Below are 22,003 nucleotides of genomic sequence, written 5' to 3' on the forward strand. Positions count from 1 at the left end.
AGATCTGGGAAGCTATTCCAAGCCATGTCGTAAGAGAATATCGACGGGCCCAACTGCTCTGTTCTACAGTAAATTGTGTAAGGTTCTTCACTTTCCCTAGCGCCAGTCAATCAATACAACTTTCACCCAGCCTACTTCTCTAAAGTCACTTGATTTAAAAACCCTGATTGAAGATCTCCCTCACTTGGAAACTGGGAGAATTAATTTCTCTTCAGTGCAAAAGTAGTAGAGGGAAAGGGCTTTCTCCTTATAGCTGTTGTGCACATATCCTTGAGCCTCCTTGTAAAATGATCTTCAGACCCTGGGAGGCTGTGCTGGCCACCACAGTCACTCCGTCTGATTACTATGTGTATCTAGAGCATGACGTTGACCAAATGCCACCACTCCTGTAAGCACAGGGGGCTTGGGGAATATCAAGGCACAGCACTAATTCACTACAAATAATTTCCCCCCTAAATTGCATGCTCGGAGAGTTATGGTTTAAAAATTGTTTGCTGCATATGTACCACTTTATTATATTTCACCCACGTTTACCGAGGGGTGAGAGAAGTTCAAACATAATAGACTGTCATTTTTCCGAATCGCTAATGAAAGCGGCAGCACTGAACACACAAATCAAGCTGGCTCTCGTTTTGCCTGGTGTTATTTGAGAGCTCGGTGCGTACAAGCAGCCACGCAGCAAAGTGGATCAGTGCTCCAGGGGAAATCTTTAATGTGTACCTGCCATAATAAGTAATAAGTTGTGCTTTGCATCAGTCTATTTATAGACTCTGGCTATTTTCCCATATATATTTTTTTAGCCTTTTATTTCCTACAGCAGAACACCTGGATGACTCATTCTCATCTTGTCAACTTTATTGTTAAATTCTGTCCCGACTTGCAGGGTTTTGCAGGGTTCTAGGACTGCACATTTTCTGCTCACACGGAAACAGATAAGGCTGGAGGGAGACCTCTGGCCTTTAAAATTCCCTAGCTTCTAGCTGACTTATATTTATTTCACTCATTAGTCTTGGGCAGCAGATGATTTCCTTGGAAATGTCACACTCAGGGTGGCCTCAAGGCTCGGGTGAACAGCTGCTGCGCAGCATTTCACCAGTCAGAGAATATACGGTAAACAGAGACTGTGAACACTTGTTTTGTAGCCAAGTACTTTAGCCCTAAGGGGACAGACTCTGCACAGAGCAAACCCGCAGCTCGTCCATCCCCCAAGCAAGGCCTGAGGACCTACCGTTTGCCTGGCACTCCTCTGTGCTCTGTACACACGCGCCTGAACAAGACATAGGCTGTGACTGCCCTCCAGTAGCTTACCTTGGAGGGAATGACAAAGAAAAAAAACAATAAATTGATCACTCTATAGAGTGATAGATCTAGTACTTGATCACACTATAGAGTGATAGATCTAGTACTTGACACTCTATAGAGTGATAGATCTGGTTAGTACTTGATCACTCTATAGAGTGATAGATCTAGTTAGTTAGTACTTGATCACACTATAGAGTGATAGATCTAGTACTCTGGACAAAACAAATAGGTAGAGGTGTGGACAGACTCTCAGACGTCTGTGCAGCTCCCAATAGTCTCGATCTATCATCTTAGAAATTTATCACTAAAGATCCTTTATCGTTTTGCTAATTTCTTAAATATTCAATAATTAGAAAGCTGGTAAACACTGCTGTTTTGCGTTCTTTTCTTTTTAAGATTTTATTTATTTATTTGACAGAGAAAGAGAGAGAGGGAGAGGGAGAAGCAGACTCCCCATGGAGCAAGGAGCCCGATGAGAGGCTTGATACCGGGACCCTGAGATCATGACCTGAGCTGAAGCCAGATGCTTAACTGACTGAGCCCTCCAGGTGCCCCCGTTTTGTGTTCTTAATGCTGACTGTGAGGGGCTCTGGTAGGGCACATCCTGGACCTTAGTCCCCTTGTCCTGACCTTGGTCCGCTGCATGTGTTTGAGGTTGCAGGGACAGCCTGACTGAGTAGCAGAGGTGCTCGTCTTTTGCTATTGTCCTGTGTGGGCCACTCTCTCCCTCACAGCAGAGTTTGCTGCAGTATCTTTGAGCAGCATTTGTGTAACATCATTCCTCTTTTTTTTTATTTGACTTTTTATCTTTGAAAGAATTTGAAAATTATAAGAGTTGCAGGACCACTATGAACCACTCCTTCACACACACACACACACACACACACACACACACATCAAATTTTCTTTTCTAAGTCATTTATGCATACAATGGAAATGTACTGGTCCTTTACCTCTTTTTTTAAACCCCAGCTTTATTGAGATGTAGTTGTCAAGACGGTAAGATTCTTTAAGGGAACAATGTGATGATTTGATAAACATAGACGTTGTGCAGCACCTTCCTTTGTACATTTCCTCCGTGCTCAAGTTGGCTGGTTTTAGGTTGCCACCTGTGAGACTTGCCCATTTTTTGGGGGAACTCAATGGTGGAACCAAACAGAAGAAAGGAGAACCAGCCCCAAACCAGAGCACATGCCCTTCATACATCCGAACAATGTTACAGCTATAAAATCCTAGTGTAAATGTCACACTATATGTGCTGTAATAATGAAAACTTTGACCAATGAAGCGTCAAATTGTGTGCTAACAAAGATGGGAAGGATGCTGGACAGAGATGGCAAAGCCTTCAAAGTTCCCGTCCTTTCTTCCATAATTCAAGGTCGCCAGCTTCTCTGTGGTGCCAAGGGCCCTGTAGTATTTTCCAGACTGATTTTTTCAGTAGGTGTTGAGTCTCCCTGGATGTATTCTAAACGGCCTGGGTGTATACATCTTGGGCTAATAGCCATGTCAGACTCGGCTCCATAGTTTTACTCCCCCAGCAAATACCCAAATGTGAGAAGCAAGAATAACTGATATACACTTCATTCCATTATGGCCAAATTGAGAAGTGTCATTTTTTATATTCTAGGAAGAAAAAAAATCCCATGCAAACTTCTATAGCTCATTTTGGCTCCAGAGTTAAGATAATTTTCCTGGGGCATGAAAGTTCGGAGATACTATTGATGTGAATGCTTGATATCTTCTTGCCTTTGTGAATTGCCCAGAAATCTTTGTCAAGACTAGCATAGTCAAAGAAAGCTATCCAACTTGGAAAGAAGAAGCATGTCAAATAAATAATACACTAACTCCAGGCCCTGAGGTCTATAGTAGTATCCTATCTTTTCCCTTCATTGATATTAGACAGACATAAGTGAATGCTTCATCTCTAAGTTGGTAAAGCCACAGATTATTGCAAAATGTGTTAAACTAAGAGTCAGTACAGATTTCCTCTAATAATTTGGACAAACCCTTCGAGTGGTCAAGATTTCAGTTCACCAATAATCTGTCAAATAAATGGGAACAGATCAAGAGATTCTTTTTAATAAACATAGATGTGTGGCAGGATCTGTTACTTCAAAATGTACTTGGAAATCACCTCTTCCTCTTTGATTAAAAAATGGGCAGAAATGAGATTGAAAATGTGACACCTTAATATATTTTTTAACAGACTTAACAGGCCTTTAATCTAAATTTAAACTTCAGTGTCATAGAGACACTTGTGTTATTTTTTTTTTACTATCATCATTATTAAAATTTTACAAAACTTTATGAAAGGCTAAAAAAAATCTTTTTTCCTGCACATTTAGCGTTGTAAGAGACATGATTAAAATGACAAATTTCCAAATAGCATGAATTATGCATTTCTCCTTTATCAAAAGCAAATGTATTTTGCTCCTAAGAGATGTTGAATTCATTCCCTTTGTGAAAAGAGAAAGGGAGGAGGATGAAAGGACTTAGAGTTGGAATTGCCACTTAATAAAAGACACATATTTGACTTGTGAGTATAAAATAATTGCTGCAGCAATTGTGAGTTTAGACAGAGGTAGTGGGTCTTGGTGTGAATGAAAAGCAAATTTTATTTCTGTTAAACATTCAAGATTACCTCTTTAGGACAGAATTATTACAAGTTGCTCTTTCTCATGCCATGAAAATAGGGGAGCCCATGTTAAGAAATCTTGCCTATGTATATGTGTATAGATATTTATACCAGGAAGCGTCAGGTCTACATTTGTAGAATAAGTTTCAAAGAACTAAAAAAACTTGGATAGAGAAGTTTAATATGCCTTCCACTACCCTACACCTTTCCTCCACTACACTCTCACCCTTTCCATCAGAGAAAGTGCTAACACGAAGGATCATATTCAGTCATCATCCTTGGGTTGTTGAGAATGGAGTATGGGGGTAGATGTGAGGAAAACCAGAGCTCCCTTAAGGTTCCAGCTTCCTTGTGTTTGCTTATAGTATCTGGGGCAACCAAATAGCCATAGAGCTGCATCTGCCCTGAGAGCTCCCTCCCACTGAGAAGATCCAGGGTTTGTTAGATTAGCCAAGAAAGACCTGATTAGGCCTTCTTTCAATTCCTTGCTGCCTTTTTCTCTAGATATAACTTTCCTTGCTACCAAGGTGGTAAAACACCTTTGAGGAAAGTAAGATTGGGGAGTCAGCACAGAAGGAAGGAAGGAACAGAGGCTGTAAACTTGCATTTTGCTCTTCTGGCTCTATGTGACCCAATGGAGTTCAACAGGAGAACATTTCAGGACTTTTCAGCTAACATTTCGGCAATTAACAAAGAGTGTGCATTTTCCTAGGTTCTTCCTTTGTGCATTTCTTTCTCATGGACTTCATTAAGACTAAAGGTAGTAAACATAGTAGGTAACTGGTTAAGACTCGTGGATACTGGGTTAGAGCTCTCCTTAAGCGACTTCTTGGCCATAGATCAAGGGAGGACTCCTCTCCTTTTTTTGTTTGTTTGTTTGTTTTTTTTTGGTCAGAACAAAAATTAATAGGTACTTTTAAATAAGACAGTAAAGTCAAGTAACTTAAAGTTCAGAGCTCCATGTGTTAGAAGCAGTTTCTAAGAAGTTCCTTAATTTTCTCCTTATGATAATAGTATTTAATGATCAGCTATTAACCATTTTGGTATCTCAGCCCTCTGGCTGGTGAAGTCTTTTTTTCTTGGACTGTCCTAAATAAGAGGATTCTCAAGACCCACCACCCTTCTGGCTGCTACCTCATTGGAGATGAACAAAAAAAGGTGTTTGTCCATGTTTAAACCCTAAGAAAATAACCCAGGAAGCCTTAAAAAAAAGGTTCGTGATTCTAATTAAAATGATATAAGGAGGACCAAAGGAAAAAGCTCTGTAAAGAAGAATCATCGTGTGTCATGAACTAAAGATTATGATGAACGACTTCTGTATACATAGCATGTAACTTACAAAATGACTTAATGACTTTGGGGGAAAGTTTGGCCCTCAAACATGTGTTATAACTTAGTAACCATGAAAGGAAAACATGATCATAGACAGTGCTTTTGTTCAATATCACATGAAGTGGTAAGGACACTAGGAAGTCTCTTCACTCTTCCCAACAGAGGAGTAGTGCCTACTAGCTAATGCAGAGAAGCCAAGAAGGGATTGATGGGGAACTGGCATCCTTGAACTTCAAACTTTGGGCACTTCTTTACTGCTGACAAAGAGAAAGTGGAGAACACAGCCCATAGCTGACTACAGTAGTTTTTCTAAATGTGACCAGAATTCAGTACGATGTTTTATAGGATGGATTGGAAGAAATCTTGGCACTGGGTGATGCCATCTAATTATAGAATTCAAATTACTTTAGAATCTTCAAAGCACACAAACCAGGATGTATAACACGTTCATAATACGCCTCTTTATAAGCCACGTACTTTCATAATGAACCCAAGCCTTCAGAATCAGAATAAAAATAGCCACATGTCATTCTTATCAAAGTAAATAATAATCATGAGCAGGGGTGCTCAGAAACTGGACTCAAATTGAGCTCTTATTCAAATGGAAAAAAATTCCCCTTGTCACTGACGGACTTTGCCAAACAATTCGATTTCACGTTGGAAACACTGCTTTGTTTCTCCTGAATTGTTAAACTACTATGCTCTAAAATCCCATAGCTAAGGTTTAGCTGTACTCAATTTACTTGTATAAAACATATAAAGACGTTAGTTTTGATAAATGTCCAAATGTATTAATGGTTTTCACCCTTCGCTTAAGTACTGTTGCTTCCATGAGAGGTTTTCCATGACTTAATTAGTTCACACCAAGCTTGAGTAGTATTTTGAATTTTTTTCCTCCTTCAGAACTTTTGTGCCATTCTCAAAATATTGAAGTTTTGGAGCAAAGGCATTCTTTTTGTCCAAAATGTTGTGTTGAAAAAAACAGGTATCACTTATCATATTACGAGAATCCCAATCACAGCTTCCTAAGGAGACAAAGCCCCAGAATTTTACAAGAGTTGCCCAGTGCAAGTAAATCCAGGTTCAAAGAGCTAAGAAGAAAGGAGCAATTTGTTATTCAGCAAATATATGTCTGCCCCAGCAATTTCGAACCCCTTTGTCCTGCCTTGTATGGCTCAGTAAAGAAATAGATGCTGCTGTGAAAGTCACCCCCTGGAAACAGAGAAGAGAGTTGGTAAATGAGTGAGAGCTGCCATAACTTCAAGTCATTTTACAAAGGATTTGCACATAAGATGAATTCTCACAAGTTGGCAAGCTTTCCCAAAGTCTAGCGTTTATGAACATCCTTCGAACGAGTCGTGTAGAGTGTGGTCTACACCCTATGAAATAGCATTGATTTTTATTACCAAGGTGGAACTATTCAGGATCAGCAAATAACAGGGTTCAAAAGTAAAACAGCTGAAAAATCCAACAGTCTGGTCTAACCTGGGATGCTCTGTCTCCTCACAGCCAACGCTCCATCAGGCGGCTTTGTCTGGCTGGCGGATTTAGTGTAGGGGCTCTCATCTGCAAAGGTACAATGAAGCGTTTGGTTAATTTCCATCCAGTTTCTAACGCAGTGAAGATCTTTTAATGGATTGCAATCCTTCTGCCAGAGAGAGAGAGAGGTGATATGGGATGGGATGGGAGAAAGAGTTGGGAGATCTGAGTCTTAACTTTGACTTAGCCATGGGATGAGTCATTGCAAATGCTCTGAACACTTGTTTTCTCACCTACAAAAGAGGGAGATACTTTCTCATCTACCTCTTAGGATTGTCAGGATCAAGTTATCGTGTACGTGAAGGCATAAAATGATAAGAACTATGCAAATACAGCATACAAAATTATTTGCCTGTCACCTACATTCATTGATCAATAAGCATCGGTGAACATCAGTAAGAGGAAGACAAAGAAGGAATAAAATGGCTCAGTGGGCACTATGAACAATCAGATAGAAGACCAAAGGAAATGAAAAGAAATATTATATTTCAGATGACAGAGCATTATAAGCAGATGACAGAGCATTAGTATTGCAGGAAAATAAAGACAACACAGAGTTAGTAGGTTCCTCTTGGAAGTGCGAAATGGCATCCAGAGCAAAATGGAGGGACAGGGACATTTAGAGGAAGACCAGAGAAGCTATGTTGGGAACAGGGAAGGAATGATGATTTGGCAAAAGAAGACGTATATTGCAATGGACTGATTCACCCTCTTTTAGAAAGAGATAAAAATAACCTGCAGAATCATTGAGAGAACTGAAAAGCCAGAAGGTCTAAAGCTCAGCATACCAGGGACAGTTAGGAAAGAAGCTGAATGAGCAACACACTAGGTGGCAAGATCATGGAGGGGGTGGGTCCATGAAATTCTCAGGAAAGTGATTTTTATTTAAATATTGAAAAAGGTGTAATCTGGCTTGGAATACAGGAGTAAAGCTCTAGGATGGCAAATATTAGGGTTAAAAAAGAAAGGAAGAATTCTTTCCAGTTCGCATGGGGCATTTGTATCAAGTAAGAGACGTCTGCGTGACAACCGTAAACACTTTCAAGAATAAGATATAAATGTCCTGAGTAGACACAATGTAAAATAATTAACGAGCATATGTAGTCAAGGCAGATGAGCCAAATGGTACCTCCGGTCACACTGTTAGGTAGGTTTGTTGTGGTTATTTTTGTAATAGGAAATCATTAAATGATTAAAAAGAACCATATTGTACATCGTAAACTATTAAACATAACAAGGATTTAATTCAGCAAATAGGCTTTATCATCTGAAAACATGAATTCTCCCAACTGAGTGGTCTGTGTTTCAAAACTGAGGAACTCGATTCCTTTGTAGGATGTACTTTTGGTTTGAAATAATTCACGATTTCTTCATAAAACTAACAAGGCTTTTATAAGCAAAGACAAAAAGGAAAGATTAACAGTGCTGTAATCTGCAATCAACTTAAAAAATGGAAATCACGCTGTTTTGTGTTTATATTCCATTTGTCACACAATTCTTTATGTTCTTCCAACCATACATGTAATCTATTAACTTTCAGATACCAATACAATCAACGGCATCATTTGTGCTTATGATACAGTATCTTAGATTTTTGACTCTTCTCCTTGAAAATGCAATAATCAGAAACCACAACCAAAAATGTAAGCATTGCACTACAAAAGTCTCTATTTGCCCCACCATTTCCACCTGAGTGGAATTTGAGTGCTTTTCGCACAGTACTGATTTAATGACCAGACAATATGCTTTATACAGCACCTGTTAAACCTACTATTATGAAAATCAGGATTCTTTATAAAACCAATTAAAATATATTTTCTGACATAATCCAAAACTTTGAAACTGTATACTTAATGAGTACAGAGCACTGAGCCAAGGAGATGTAGATCATAACAACTAGTTTTAGGGACAGCATCTTGGAAGCCTACAGGCTTTCTTCAGGTTTCAATTTGTCAAGAGTCTAGCCAATTAAAGTCTTGGGTTGAATCCAGCATTGGATTTTCTTAAAGGGCAATAAGAGATTTGCCCAGGAGACTCTGGGGGTTTTTGCAGTCAATACTCTAAGGAGCTATTTTTATTTTATTTTATTTTTTAGAAATTTACCACTTTGCACTATAGAAATAGTCAACCTTTGTAAAATTAATTTTTCATTTATGTTTGAAAACAGTTTTCTTGATTTAGAGTGGAGATAGTCTAGTTAAGCATATCCTTATAAGGCTGAAACCACATTACAAATGATTACCTGGCCAGCTCTTACATATCCATTCCCCAGCCCCCAGTCCAACCCTCAGTATTAAGAGTGTCCTTACTAAGCATAAACAAAAGTAAACAATTCTCTAGAAGCCCGAAGTTGTATTGGCCAAAGTTCCAGACTGAAGTAAGTTTGATATTATCTAAGAATAGCTTGCCAAGGTCAATCAGAGTGAAAACAATAATTCCTAATGTCAGTGAGTCAGAATCCTGGTAACATTTATCATGAGAGTTAAGGCGAACACAGCAACACAGCAGCGTGGTACCATTTAACATTTGTGTGTTTTTTAAATTCGTGTCAGAGGTAGAATTTAGGGATTCATCAGTTTCATGTAACACCCAGTGCTCATCACATCATGGCCCTTGAAATGTCCATCACTCAGTTACCTCATCCCCCCACCCACCACTCTTCCAGAAACCCTCAATTTGTTTCCTAGAGTTCAGAATCTCTTATGGATGGTCTCCCTCTCAATTTTCATCTTATTTTTTTCCCTTCCCTTCCCCCATGTTCATCTGTTTTGTTTCTTTTTTTGTTTTGTTTTGTTTTGCTTTGCTTCTTAAATTCCACATATGGGCGAGATCATATGGTATTTGTCTCTGACTGACTTATTTCACTTAGCATAATACCCTCTAGTTCTATCCACATTGTTGCAAATGGCAAGATTTCATTCTTTTTGATGGCTGAGTAATATTCCATTGTGCATATATCTCTACCCATTCACCTGTGGACATCTGGGCTCTTTCCATAGTTTGGCTATTGTGGATATCGCTGCTACAAACACTGGGATGCATGTGCCCCTTAGGATCACTATGTTTGTATCATTTGGATAAATGCAATTGCTGGGTCATAGGGTAGCTCTACTGGTAACTTCTTGAGGAATCTCCACACTGTCTTCCAAAGTGGCTGCACCAGCCTGCCTTCCCACCAACAGTTTACGAGGGTTCCCCTTTCTCCGCATCCTCACCAACAATCGTTGTTTCCTGAGTTGTTAATTATAGCTATTCTGATTGGTATGAGGCAGTATCTTATTGTGGTTTTAATTTGTAGTTCCCTGATGCCGAGTGCTGCTGAGCATTTTTTCATGTGTCTGTTGGCAATTTGTATGTCTCCAAAGAAGACATACAGATGGCTAACATTTGTTTTTAAAGAAATGTTTCCTAAGAATATATGTTTATTTTAAACTTCTAGGAGGTAATACAGGCCTTTTATAAAAAGCTACCCATCATAGAATAGATATCAACTCTTGATGTGATTTATTCAAAGTCAACTCTTGATTCAAACTTTGGTTGAAAGTAGAAGTGGAGAAAAGACACTGGATAAATCAATGGCTGATGGCTCCATCATAGGATACTAAAGGATAAGAATGTCTGGGGTACGTTTTAATCCTTGAGCATAAAGTCATGGAGAGCTATTGTGGTTTTCTCATGTGTTCCTTAATGGAGATTGGTTGACACATCATTAGAATTTATTTTTTTTAAAGATTTTATTTATTTTTTCATGAGAGACACACAGAGAGAGGCAGAGACACAGGCAGAAGGAGAAGTAGACTCCCCGCAAGGAGCCTGATGTGAGACTCGATCCCTGGACCCAGGATCACGACCTGAGCCCAAGGCAGGTGCTCAACCACTGAGCTGTCCCATATCATTAGAATTTCATGGTGACAAGGGATGATTTAGACCATTCTTTCATATTATAGTCAGGACTTGAAGTCCAAAGAGGTAAATTTATAGTACACACATCTAAAGTAAGTCTGGACTGAATTTCTTTAATTTTTTCCCCATGTTCTTTCCTCCTGACAGTATTTCCTCTTGGATGAATAATGAGCTTTGATAGGCTCTTAGTCGCATGCCTCTGTGTCACACAGGTAAGCGTCTGGACACACCACTTCAGCAGAGAGCTTGCATAATTGTAAGTTAATTTCTACAATGGGGCAGCCCAGGTAGCTCAGTGGTTTAGTGCTGCCTTCAGCACAGGCCTGATCCTGGAGACCTGGGATCGAGTCCCACGTCAGGCTCCCTGCATGGAGCCTGCTTCGCCCTCTGCCTGTGTCTCTGCCCCCCCCCACTCTCTCTGTGTCTCTCATGAATAAATAAAAATCTTTTAAAAATTGTACTATGAAGGCTATGAAAATGTGTAATCATAGCTAATTCCTTTTGTGTCTATATAAATCTCATTCCCCCTTCTAAAATGAAGTGTACTTAAATTGTACCACAGAACCAATCTATAGTTTTAAGTTTACTTTTTGGAACATACAAATTTAAAATAAATGTCAATACAATGCACTGTTCCTCAGTAAGGGCTTAAATTTTCAGTGAATATAAGATCCATGTTAATACTTCATTATCTTATCAGGGAGACACTAAGTAGATTTTCAAGTTCCATCCGATTGCATAAATGAATTAAAAAATATGTCAAATATTAAGGAAAGGAAATCAGTAGATAACATCTCTAGAACAGTGCCTGACATATAACATGCATTCATTAAACATTTGCTGATAGACGAGTGAACTATAGTCAACTTTCGAACTAGAGCATTTATTATAAATAAGCAACCTGAAGAAAGCCAAGCATTTGTTATGCGCTATTCTCCTTCCTAACTCTGATTTTTCTTTTTCTAGGTTTATTTATAGCCTATTCCTTTACTGTCACATCATCACCCAACAGATATTAAGTATTGAATTAACACGCACCTTAAAAATTTGTGACTCTTTGTTATATTAACTAAAATATATTAAAATATATTTCCTGGGGATCCCTGGGTGGCTCAGCGGTTTGGAGCTTGCCTTTGGTCCGGGGCGCGATCCTGGAGTCCCGGGTTTGAGTCCCGCATCGGGCTCCCGGCATGGAGCCTGCTTCTCCCTCTGCCTGTGTCTCTGCCTCTCTCTCTCTCTCTCTCTCTCTCTCTCTCTCTCATAGATAAATAAATAAATCTTAAAAAAAATAAAATATATTTCCTTTAATTTTCATCTAGACCACAGAAAGATATATCAAACAATCTTTAAAATAATGCCTTTAAGACAAACAGTGTATATTCTCATTCATTTGGGGAATATAAATAATAGTGAAAGGGAATATAAAGGAAGGGAAAAGAAATGTTGGGAAATATCAGGAAGGGAGACAGAACATAAAGACTCCTAACCCTGGGAAACAAACTAGGGGGTGGTGGAAGGGGAGGAGGGCGGGTGTTGGAGGGGAATGGGTGACGGGCACTGAGGTGGACACTTGACGGGATGAGCACTGGGTGTTTTTCTGTATGTTGGTAAATTGAACACCAATAAAAATTAATTTAAAAAAAAAGAAATAATTAAAGAAAATTTCTCCGAAAAAAAAAAATAATAAAATAATGCCTTTAAGCAAAAGAATTCTGATTTTCATGCAGGACTTCCAGCTTTGACTTTGATGGTGGATCATTTAAAAAGGGATCCTTATTGAAAGTCACCACAGGGGCAAAGCAGACATTCAACTGGTGGCCTACTGCTCACAGAAGGGAATGCTGTAAGTAATCGTTAAGGGCATCACAGGGTGTCAGAACTGTCAACCTTTCCTAATGACATATGAGCAGGTAAATAATCACTGTCACACTTGATGGCCGTTCACTGTCATAAGGGCTGTATATTGGTTTTAAGAAGGAAGAGCACAGCTTCCCTTTACAGTGACATCCCATGAGACTAGGGAAAATGCCCTCCATTAAATGGAGAATGACACTGTGACACAGGCACAGAAAGGGCTTAGTCAACCATGTACTTAAAACAGAAGTGGAACAATGGAGAGGACCATCTGTCCCTCTCATTCCCCCAAGTTTGGTCAATCTCCTCCTCATGTGCCAAACACAGGAGAGGCAAACACAGATCATTTGTTTTGATTACATATTCCAAGTGAAGCTGGTGTTTATAAGCCTGGAAGGTAGGCAGCAGGTGTCTAAGGAGTACTGCTTCATTCTGCATCACGATTGAAGCCCAAGCTGGAGCTAAGAGAACCACACTTTGAGGAGTGGACTCAGGTCCCCTCATGTTCTCATTACCTAGAATGGTTGCCTGATGTCAAATAGCATCCGTGTGTAATCAGGCTGCTTGTCTCTCCATCTCCTGCCTCCCCCATTCCAGTGTGTCTTGGCTTCCCAGAAGGAGCGGATATGACTGTGGTTTCAAGAATCTCTAGCTATGTTCATAGCTTTGTTCAAGAAAAAAAATTAATTTCCTCTGGCTGAGACTAATCAGCCAATGCTAAACAATTCTTAGCAACTAATTATGCACAATTGAGGCACCTGCTAAGCCAGCGGATCCCTTAACTTCTTGATTAGGGAAAAAAAGGCATTTTGTGCAATTAAACATTATGACCATTTCCTAGCAGCAGGGAGATAGGCAGCTCATGCCACAATGTTCATGCGTGTCATTACAAACTCAGAAGAAAACTCTGTTTTTCATGCATGAACAAAATGAAATCCATTGTGGAGGGAATAATCTGTCCCTTGAATTCAATTACATTCCACAAAGTTTAGTGCCTACTATGTGCAAACTAAGAATCAAAGTGGAGAAAAGATAATAAAATTTTACGTGGAATGGTGATTGAGGAATCCTTATTGCCTCGTGGGTTTGAGACTGCAACATGTGCTTCAGTAGCTGAGGGGGAAAAGGAGCATGGGCTTAGGGTACTGGTGGGGGGGATGCATGGGAAGAGGAAGGGAGTTCCAACTTCAAGAACATACCCAGAATTCCGCAATCAGAAAAATCAAGAAACAGGCCATTTTAATTTTTGGCTAACATGGGAGTTTTGTGTGATGTGGGACCATAATCTTTTCAGGACTTGGGTCCTGTGAACATTTTATCCCAGCCCAGTATGAATGTACTGCAAGACAGCTGTCATAAGGGCTGTATATTGTGTGTCTCTTTTTGTCTCTTTTTTAGACACTAGACCTCCAGTTCAGTCGGCTGCCTTGGTGGTTTGATGGCACATCCTAAAATGTAAGCAAGATTTCCTGAAGGGTAGCTGTCCAAGGGTTTTGACAATAGACTTCCTTATAACTTACACTTATTAAAATAATGTATATATACAAGCACCATGCCCTCACACAATTGAAAGAAAAACACACTCAAAGATATGGCTCAGTACTCCTCTTCGATCCCAAGTAGTTCTTAATGTCTGATAAAATAACCTTTATCCCTCGCAGGGCCAATCAGAAAATGCACCCTCAATCTTTCCAAGAGTCAGATGCTACTGAGTCATACGTGGGCTTCCATTCTATTGCTTTGGTGTGTTGAAGCTACCATATGGTTAACTGCTTACATCTGACTTGAGAATGAATCAGTTTAATCTCCTTGCCCAACGGATGAAGTAGTCCACCAACTAGGTTTAAACCAGAGGGAGCAGGATTGATCTGAGCTTGATGGTAGAAGGCAGAGGCAATGTGCTCCTCCTGTCTCGTCTTCTTCCTGTGAAGAGATGGTTTCCCTCTCCAACTAACCCTCCTGTCTTGTGTTATTTGTTTTGCATCTGCATGACATTATTGTCTATCCTTGACTCTGCAGGTTTCTGTACAGTTTTATAAATCAGACACAAATGTACTTTATATTCTTAAAGTGGACCAGGTCTTTTGCTTTTGAATATTCAATTAAAAAAGACCCATCCAAACAGAGTGACTTCATTTTAAAAACAAGTGTAGGGATCCCTGGGTGGCGCAGCGGTTTGGCGCCTGCCTTTGGCCCAGGGCGCGATCCTGGAGACCCCGGATCGAATCCCACATCAGGCTCCCGGTGCATGGAGCCTGCTTCTTCCTCCGCCTGTGTCTCTGCCTCTCTCTCTCTCTCTCTCTCTCTCTCTCTGTGACTATCATAAAAAAACAACAACAACAACAAAAAAAAAACACAAGCGTAACGGTGGTTTCTTCACAATGATAGAATGTCCTGTAAAATTATATTGCTCACAATCACATAACCATTTCGGGGATCACATATTATAGCTAAAAACAATGCCAGCAATAGAGCTCATATTGCTGTAGGCCTGCCTTACAAGGCCATCTTTGTCACCGCCCCATTAGCCAACTCCTTGCTACTCAAAATGTGGTCCATAGACAAGCAGCATGGCCATCACCTGGAAGCTTGTCAGAACTGTGGGATCTCTGGCCCCACCCCAGACCTATGGATAGGATTTAACAAAATCTCCGGGTGATCTGTCTGCACAGTAACATCTGGGAATCCCTGTTCCAAGTGATTTGAACAAGAACAACAGCACAGGTGGTGAGGATGCATCTGTCCTGATTGTCACCTGATTGTGTCAATGGCAGCCTACAAAGAAGGCCGAATAGCTTCTTGCTAGTTCTCAAATACTATAATTATCAAATTACTTATGAAACGGTTTCCTCAAATGAAAATGAACTGTGATGATGTTATGATTCCGAGTGAATTCCATCTTCTCTTGATTCACCCTAAAGCCTCTGACAATCCTAAAATGGCTCGTTTATGGTGGTAACTGGATACACCTAAGGTCGGATTACCTACAGCAGTTGATTGATTAAGGTGGAGACAGGACATAGTATGGTGTTACTACCTCCTAGCCAGTAAAAGACAACCAAGTGAAAAATTATCTCCTGCCTCATGGCAGGAACATGGGGGAAAGAATATTCTGTGGTACTATCTCCCTAAACTCTTTTCTTCAGACACAACGTTGCTCCCTTGGATGCATATAGTTCTCCTGGAACCGGGAAGGTCTCCAGCACAGAATCTGGCCTATGATCTTCAGGAGCTGATGCAAAGGACTGCTGAGACCCCGAGTATCTGGTCAACCCTGTGGAAGGGTCTGTAGTAACTGTGCTGCTTGGTGATGCCTACAGGTTTTTTTGGAAGAGTAGTATCTCAAGCCAGGTTAATTTGTAAATCCTCTCTGAAATTAATGAGCATGAAATTGCACATTTTCTGCCTCTGGCATTCCCAATGCTCATGTGTCTGAATCACAAATGATAACTCGGATGCTTCTTCCTTGGTATTGTTTCCAGCAGGAACAGATGAACAAAAGTCACAGCAGGGATCTCTGGATGGCTCAGAGGTTTGGAGCCTTCCTTTGGTCTAGGGCATGATCCTGGAGTCCTGGGATTGAGTCCCACATCGGGCTCCCTGCATGGTGCCTGCTTCTCCCTCTGCCTGTGTCTCTGCCTCTCTCTTTCTCTGTGTCTCCATGAATAAATAAATAAAATCTTAAAAAAGAAAAGTCACAGCAATTACAGACTGTCCTCACCGCCAAAGAACTGGCATTTCTAAAGGGATGGACACTATGGCATTAGGCTTATTTTCATTACCATATCCCATCTCAATTGAAAACTTTAAAAAGTTAAATTTAGTACAGTGTCTACACTTTCTATATGTTGAGAGGACAATATGCTTTAATTCCTTGACTTAACCATCAGGTTATGCCAGCTGACATTGTCAGTATCTTAACACGATGAAATATGTGCAGGTTAGATAAGGTCTTAGCATTAGAATAATAATGTGAAAAATATGAATTACTTCAGGGTAACGAGTACTGGCTATCTAAAGCCACATTTACTAATTCTTTTTTTTTTTAAGATTTTATTTATTCATGAGAGACACAGAGAAAGACAGAGACACAGCAGAGGGAGAAGCAGGCCCCCATGGGGAGCCTGGTGTGGGACTGGATCCCAGGACTCCGGGATCATGACCTGAGCCAGAGGCAGACACTCAACAACTGAGCCACCCAGGTGTCCCCATTTACTAATTCTTATTTAAAAAGTGCACCATTATTCAGGAAAAAGTATATGAGTATAAACAGTCTGGAAGAGATCTCAGGATTCTTGGAGGGTCATAAGAATCAAAGATTTTATCTCTTAGCAACTAGAGCTGAGTGGGAGAACCCATAGAAATAAATAAAACATTTGGAGAAACTAAGGTTCCCTCCATTTTTTTGACCAATAAATAAAATGAAACAAGAAGTTACTTTGAAAAATACAGAGAACAAACTGGTCTTTGGTGGGGCGGGGGGAGGGGGGGGGGAGGGGGTAGGATAGGTGGGGAATGAGTGAAATAGGTGAAGGAGAGGAAGAGTGCACTTATCTTGGTGAGCACCGAGCAAGAGCAACGTATAGGATTGTTGCATCATCACATTGTACATCTGAAACACATTTAACGCTGCATGTTGAATTAAAAATAATTAAGTTACTTTGACACATATTGCTCACAATTTCAACTGGCATAAATTCTGGGGAAAAAATTTTGAAGCGTACATAGATTTTTCTAGAGATAGCACATGCAACAAAATAGTCAACATGTCTTCATCGAAAAGATTGAGGTTTTTAAGAACATTCCAGTAACAATGGTCACAGCTTCAAAACTGGATCATTTAAATGATCCTATCTCTTGATTATTCAGATCTCTGCTTTTCTCGCCCTTTTGTTTGGGGCTCTTTTTGCATTTCTAGTATAAGCTGTAGAGAAAAAGAGGGAGCTTTTTGTAAAATCGAGGCTCTCCAAGAAATCTTGTTTTACATGATATCACCACAAAGCTTTCTACATTTAGAACATTTCAGTATGAAACATCAGTTGCAAGAATGAGGTCAAAATTCATGGAAAAATAAGAGGAAGCAAAATGGAGTCATGATGACTTCATTTTAAGAGATTTACATCTTGTGCCAGTGAGTGAATAAACACTGGAGATCATTAGATAAAAGAATGATTTGTTTGGTGTAGCTTTGATTATTGAGAAAATGGCCTTTAAAGCCCTCACCTTTTGCTGGCAATTGGTGGTAATTTTATAACTAAGGCAACTTTCCAATCTGGTTCAGTGGCTCAGTATTTTTTCTTCTTCTTTTTCTTTCTTCTTTTTTTTTTTTTTTTTCTGTTAACCAAGTATAGTGTAAGCTAAAACAAATGCCAATTTCTGGCAAATTACTTTACATAAATAAATGATAAGATAGTCACTACTACTGATGAATTCCTAAATGAAACTGAGAAAGAAAAGGTATTGCCACCACCATTCAGACTCACTTTCTAATAAATAAGCTGAAAAAAAAATCTGTCTCTGTATCTAGCACCCTGGAACAATAGTACAGGAAAAACAGTCTAAATTTATAAGCTTGAGTAATATTTTAGAGCTAGGAGCACAGACTGTATTTTAGAGCTAGGGCCACTGATCTGACTGAAGCACAAGGACATATGTGCCAAACCCACTGCGTGACTCCCAATTCCTTCCTTCATGGCTCGTGTGTAGTGGTCTTAGAAACAATACTCCAGGGGCACTTGAGTAACTCAGTGGTTGAGCATCTGCCTTCAGCTCAGGGCGTGATCCTGGGGTCCTGGAATCGAGTCCCACATCAGGCTCCCTGCATGGAGCCTGTTTCTCCCTCTGCCTGTGGCTCTGCCTCTCTCTCTGTGTCTCTCATGAATAAATAAAGTCTCAAAAAAAAAAAAAAAAAAAAAGAAAGAAAAGAAACAATACTCCAAAGGATGTTTCCAATATGCCAAGAAAAACCAAAGTTTTTTCCAAGAATCTACTTCTATTAATAATCAAAACAGTGAAACAAGAGATGAGAATTTGTGTTAATGGGGGAAATCTGATTAAGCCAGAATTTTTCAGAGAGCAAAGTAGACAGAAGGAAAAGAGATCCTCCAGTTGAATACCCTGGCAATATATGAAGGATATAAGTTATATGAAGAAAAATTAGGGTTTGACTGTAATCATATAAGATTTTTTAGATGCTTCTGTCATTATATGTCAATACCACTGATTTCCTCTACAAATAATCTAAATACTTTCTTACAGACCTTTCCTTGACTTCTGACTTTGTGCTTTCCCTAGTAAGTAGTTCAAACTACTTGAGTCAACCATAAGACATTTTTTAAATGTAAATAATAATACTATAAACAATTACTAAGCAGTAACTGTATGACAGCATGAGTTTTAGTTCTTTATGTGTATAATCTTATCCTCACAGCTCAATAGTATTTAGAACTGCACATGCACACACACAAAAGATAAATGTGTTACTAAAGGAGTTCTGGTCTTATGGAAGCATTTGCCATTGTTTATCCTAAACAGTAGATTCCACGGTGAATTTAAATGCAACTACTATTATATTGAATTTGAGAGGGCACCTGGGTGGCTCAGTGGTTGAGCGTCTGCCTTTGGCTCAGGGTGTGATCCCGGGGTCCTGGGATTGAGTCCCGCATCAGGCTCCCTGCATAGAGCCTGCTTCTCCCTCTGCCTGTGATTCTGCCTCTCTCTGTGTGTCTCTCATGAATAAAACCCCTGAGAACACTGTGGTGTAGTCTACACACCAAGCACTGTACTCAGGACCTCATATACATGATCAATATTCACAACTATATAATGGTGCAGGTAGAATTATACTACTTGAAACAGGAGGATAAAGAGGCTTGTAGAGATGAAATAATAGGCTCCCAGGGAGCAAAGTGCAGAAATAAAGCTTTAACTTGTCTTTATAGGGTTGGCTTTTCACCACAATGATATACTATTTACAAAAATTTGATTCACATCTATTTTTATGATTACTGTGTGCGTGAAAAGAAAGGCACATTTTCATACACTAGTCACTCCTGGGTGTCTTCTGGGTGAACATATCACTGACAGAGGATAGGACTTGGGGCTGCATTTGAAGATTTCCTGGAATTTTTCAGTTTAGAAAACTTCTCCCAGTTTTCAGACCTCACTTCCTTGCCACGAATTCTTAGCTTAGTTTATGATATAAGATTCAAGTTTTTTTTTTTTTTTTTTTTCCTGGCACATAAGCAAATCACTTGAAAGAATGCCTTTTAGGCAAGCAGCCCCAAGCATTTCAGGAGAGGAAACCTGGCTGAATTTCTCTAACTCCTACCCTATGCCAACCATCCTCTGCTGATAGAACATTTATGAACTGGTTCCTACAAGTGGTTTATCATCTTCAGATGAATAAATAGTGGGACACTCTCTTTCCTCCTTTAGTATTCCAGACACCATGTTCATCGCCTGCTGCTTACAATATTTCAAACCTTTCATTAGTGTTCATGCAGCTTGAAAAGGAAAATAAATCTTGGGCTGGGCGACCACTAGCAATACAATGAAGAAAAAGGTGGAATGTCTTGTGCGGTTGGCAAAGGAGCTCACTGAAGCCTGTCTTTCCTCTTCCTCTGCCCCCCTCCAGCAACCCCCCCATCTACAAGTAGCCAGGCTCCAGGGCAGGGGTGCTTCAGTCTCAGTTCTCAGGCTCAGGAGGGGCCTGTGTAGCAGAGCTCCTGCACAACAAGGGGCAGACTCGTTGCTAGACCTAACAATTTTACAGAGAGCCTAGGAAGCCCAGTGACTAACACCAATTAGCTATTCTTCCTGAGCCTGTCATCTCTTCTGGCTTTCGCTCATTTCGGGACCTATCTCTGAACTCACTTTTTGATAGCTTATAGTTCTAAAAAAATTTCCCAGGTTTAAAGCTCAATCTGTAAGCGTGAGCTAGTGTCATTACATAGCATTTGAAGCCAACACCTTTCGGCCCGTTAGGGGAAGGGTGAGAATCACATTTGGATGCCTTGGGAATAATATCCTTCATACGTATGCCTTGGGTCGCACGTGTTTTGCTTTATTAATTCATTGCTAGGTCAAGCAATAGCAGATGACTGCTTATCAAGCAGATGACATGTGTTTTTAATGCATGATTAAAGCAGGATTTATCATGCTTGTCAGAATCCAGGGAGCCTGTGATTTTTGTTATTTAAAGCCCTATTTTGGATGCTCTCCGGTTTTACAGTGAGAGGCAGTGATGATGTAGACAAAACCTTACAAGAGTGTTAGGCCAGAAATACTTTTTGTATGCAAAACATTAAACCCATTTAATACACCAGGATTTTACCGTAATGCATCTTTTAGGGTTCACGTGGCTCTATCATTTCCTGTGTGACTTTGGACGAGTTGCTTATACTCTCAGCACCAATCTCCTCACCTGTAAAAGGGAAATCGTACTGTACCTACCGCCTAGGATTCTTGTGAGGATCGACTAAACAGTGTAAGTAAAGCACCAGGACTGAATTGAGTTGAAAAAGTGGTGGTTCCATCCCTTTACCTGGTGTATAAAAAAGCTGAGAGACAGACAAGAGCCAGCAGGGATCTCTCAGCAATAAATATGTTTTCACGGTAGCCCTTACCATATTATCTTGTAATCCTCAACTTGTTTTTGTCCATAATATGAACTCCTTTGGGGATTTATTCTTACAGTTACAGATATTATTAGCCCCATTGTTAAAGAGGAGGAAGCTGAATCTTGGGGAAGCTAAAAGTTTGTCTAAGGCTAAATAGCTATTAAGTGGCAGAGGATGCCATGACTCTAATCTAGGCTGCCTGCCACCAAAGACCTCTTTTTTCCTAATATGGCTTTCACTGCCTCAATAAATAGTCTATATGACACACAACCTTCATTGGAGAGGGAAGCGTGTTATCTGACTATTGTAAACCAATATGAGTGTGGGCCAACCTGTCCTTCCATTTTCTACAACAATAAGAGGCAAGTACTTGACATGTCTTTTTTTTTTTTTTTTTTTTCAAAGCTACGGGGTACCATTTGCAGAGTTTTCCGTTGGGGAAATTCACTGATATTAAGAGGTCTATTAGGATTCAATTTGTCAGTGGCAAAATAAAAATTAAAACCCAGGTACCTGGATTTAATAGCCCAAAGATGATCAAATTATCTTCATTTGCTTCTGAGACAAATTATTCAGATGTACAATTTCCTCACGAATTACTTGCTTATCTGACTCTCCTTGGTTTTGTCTACTTCATCAAATTCACTACCTTTTCACATAAATCTTGCCTGAACAAAGACTCAGCTTTTATAATTAGGATAAATAAGCGACAATGCAATTCAACTCCATAAAAAATGTGAATGTTTACTTTTGAACTGATTTTGTAGCATTATACTCAGTAGGACTCTTCCAATTTTCCAATTAACAAGTTACTGAC

General features: G+C 39.8%; 1 protein-coding gene across 34 annotated transcripts in view; it reads right to left on the bottom strand.

The window, feature by feature from the left end:
• The window catches only part of GRIP1 (glutamate receptor interacting protein 1), a 656,016-nt gene that overhangs the window by 171,379 nt on the left and 462,634 nt on the right, over positions 1–22,003 (bottom strand). For 24 of the 34 annotated variants that reach the window (XM_072741936.1, XM_072741927.1, XM_072741932.1 and 21 more), the window contains one exon: positions 6,755–6,835. The exons of the other annotated variants lie outside the window; for them this stretch is intronic. In XM_072741936.1, the coding sequence (XP_072598037.1) occupies positions 6,755–6,835 (81 nt within the window). The remainder of the gene's footprint in view (positions 1–6,754; positions 6,836–22,003) is intronic. 34 annotated transcript variants of the gene reach the window in all.

The sequence above is a fragment of the Vulpes vulpes genome, chromosome 16 (assembly GCF_048418805.1).
Source record: "Vulpes vulpes isolate BD-2025 chromosome 16, VulVul3, whole genome shotgun sequence".
NCBI lineage: Eukaryota > Metazoa > Chordata > Mammalia > Carnivora > Canidae > Vulpes > Vulpes vulpes.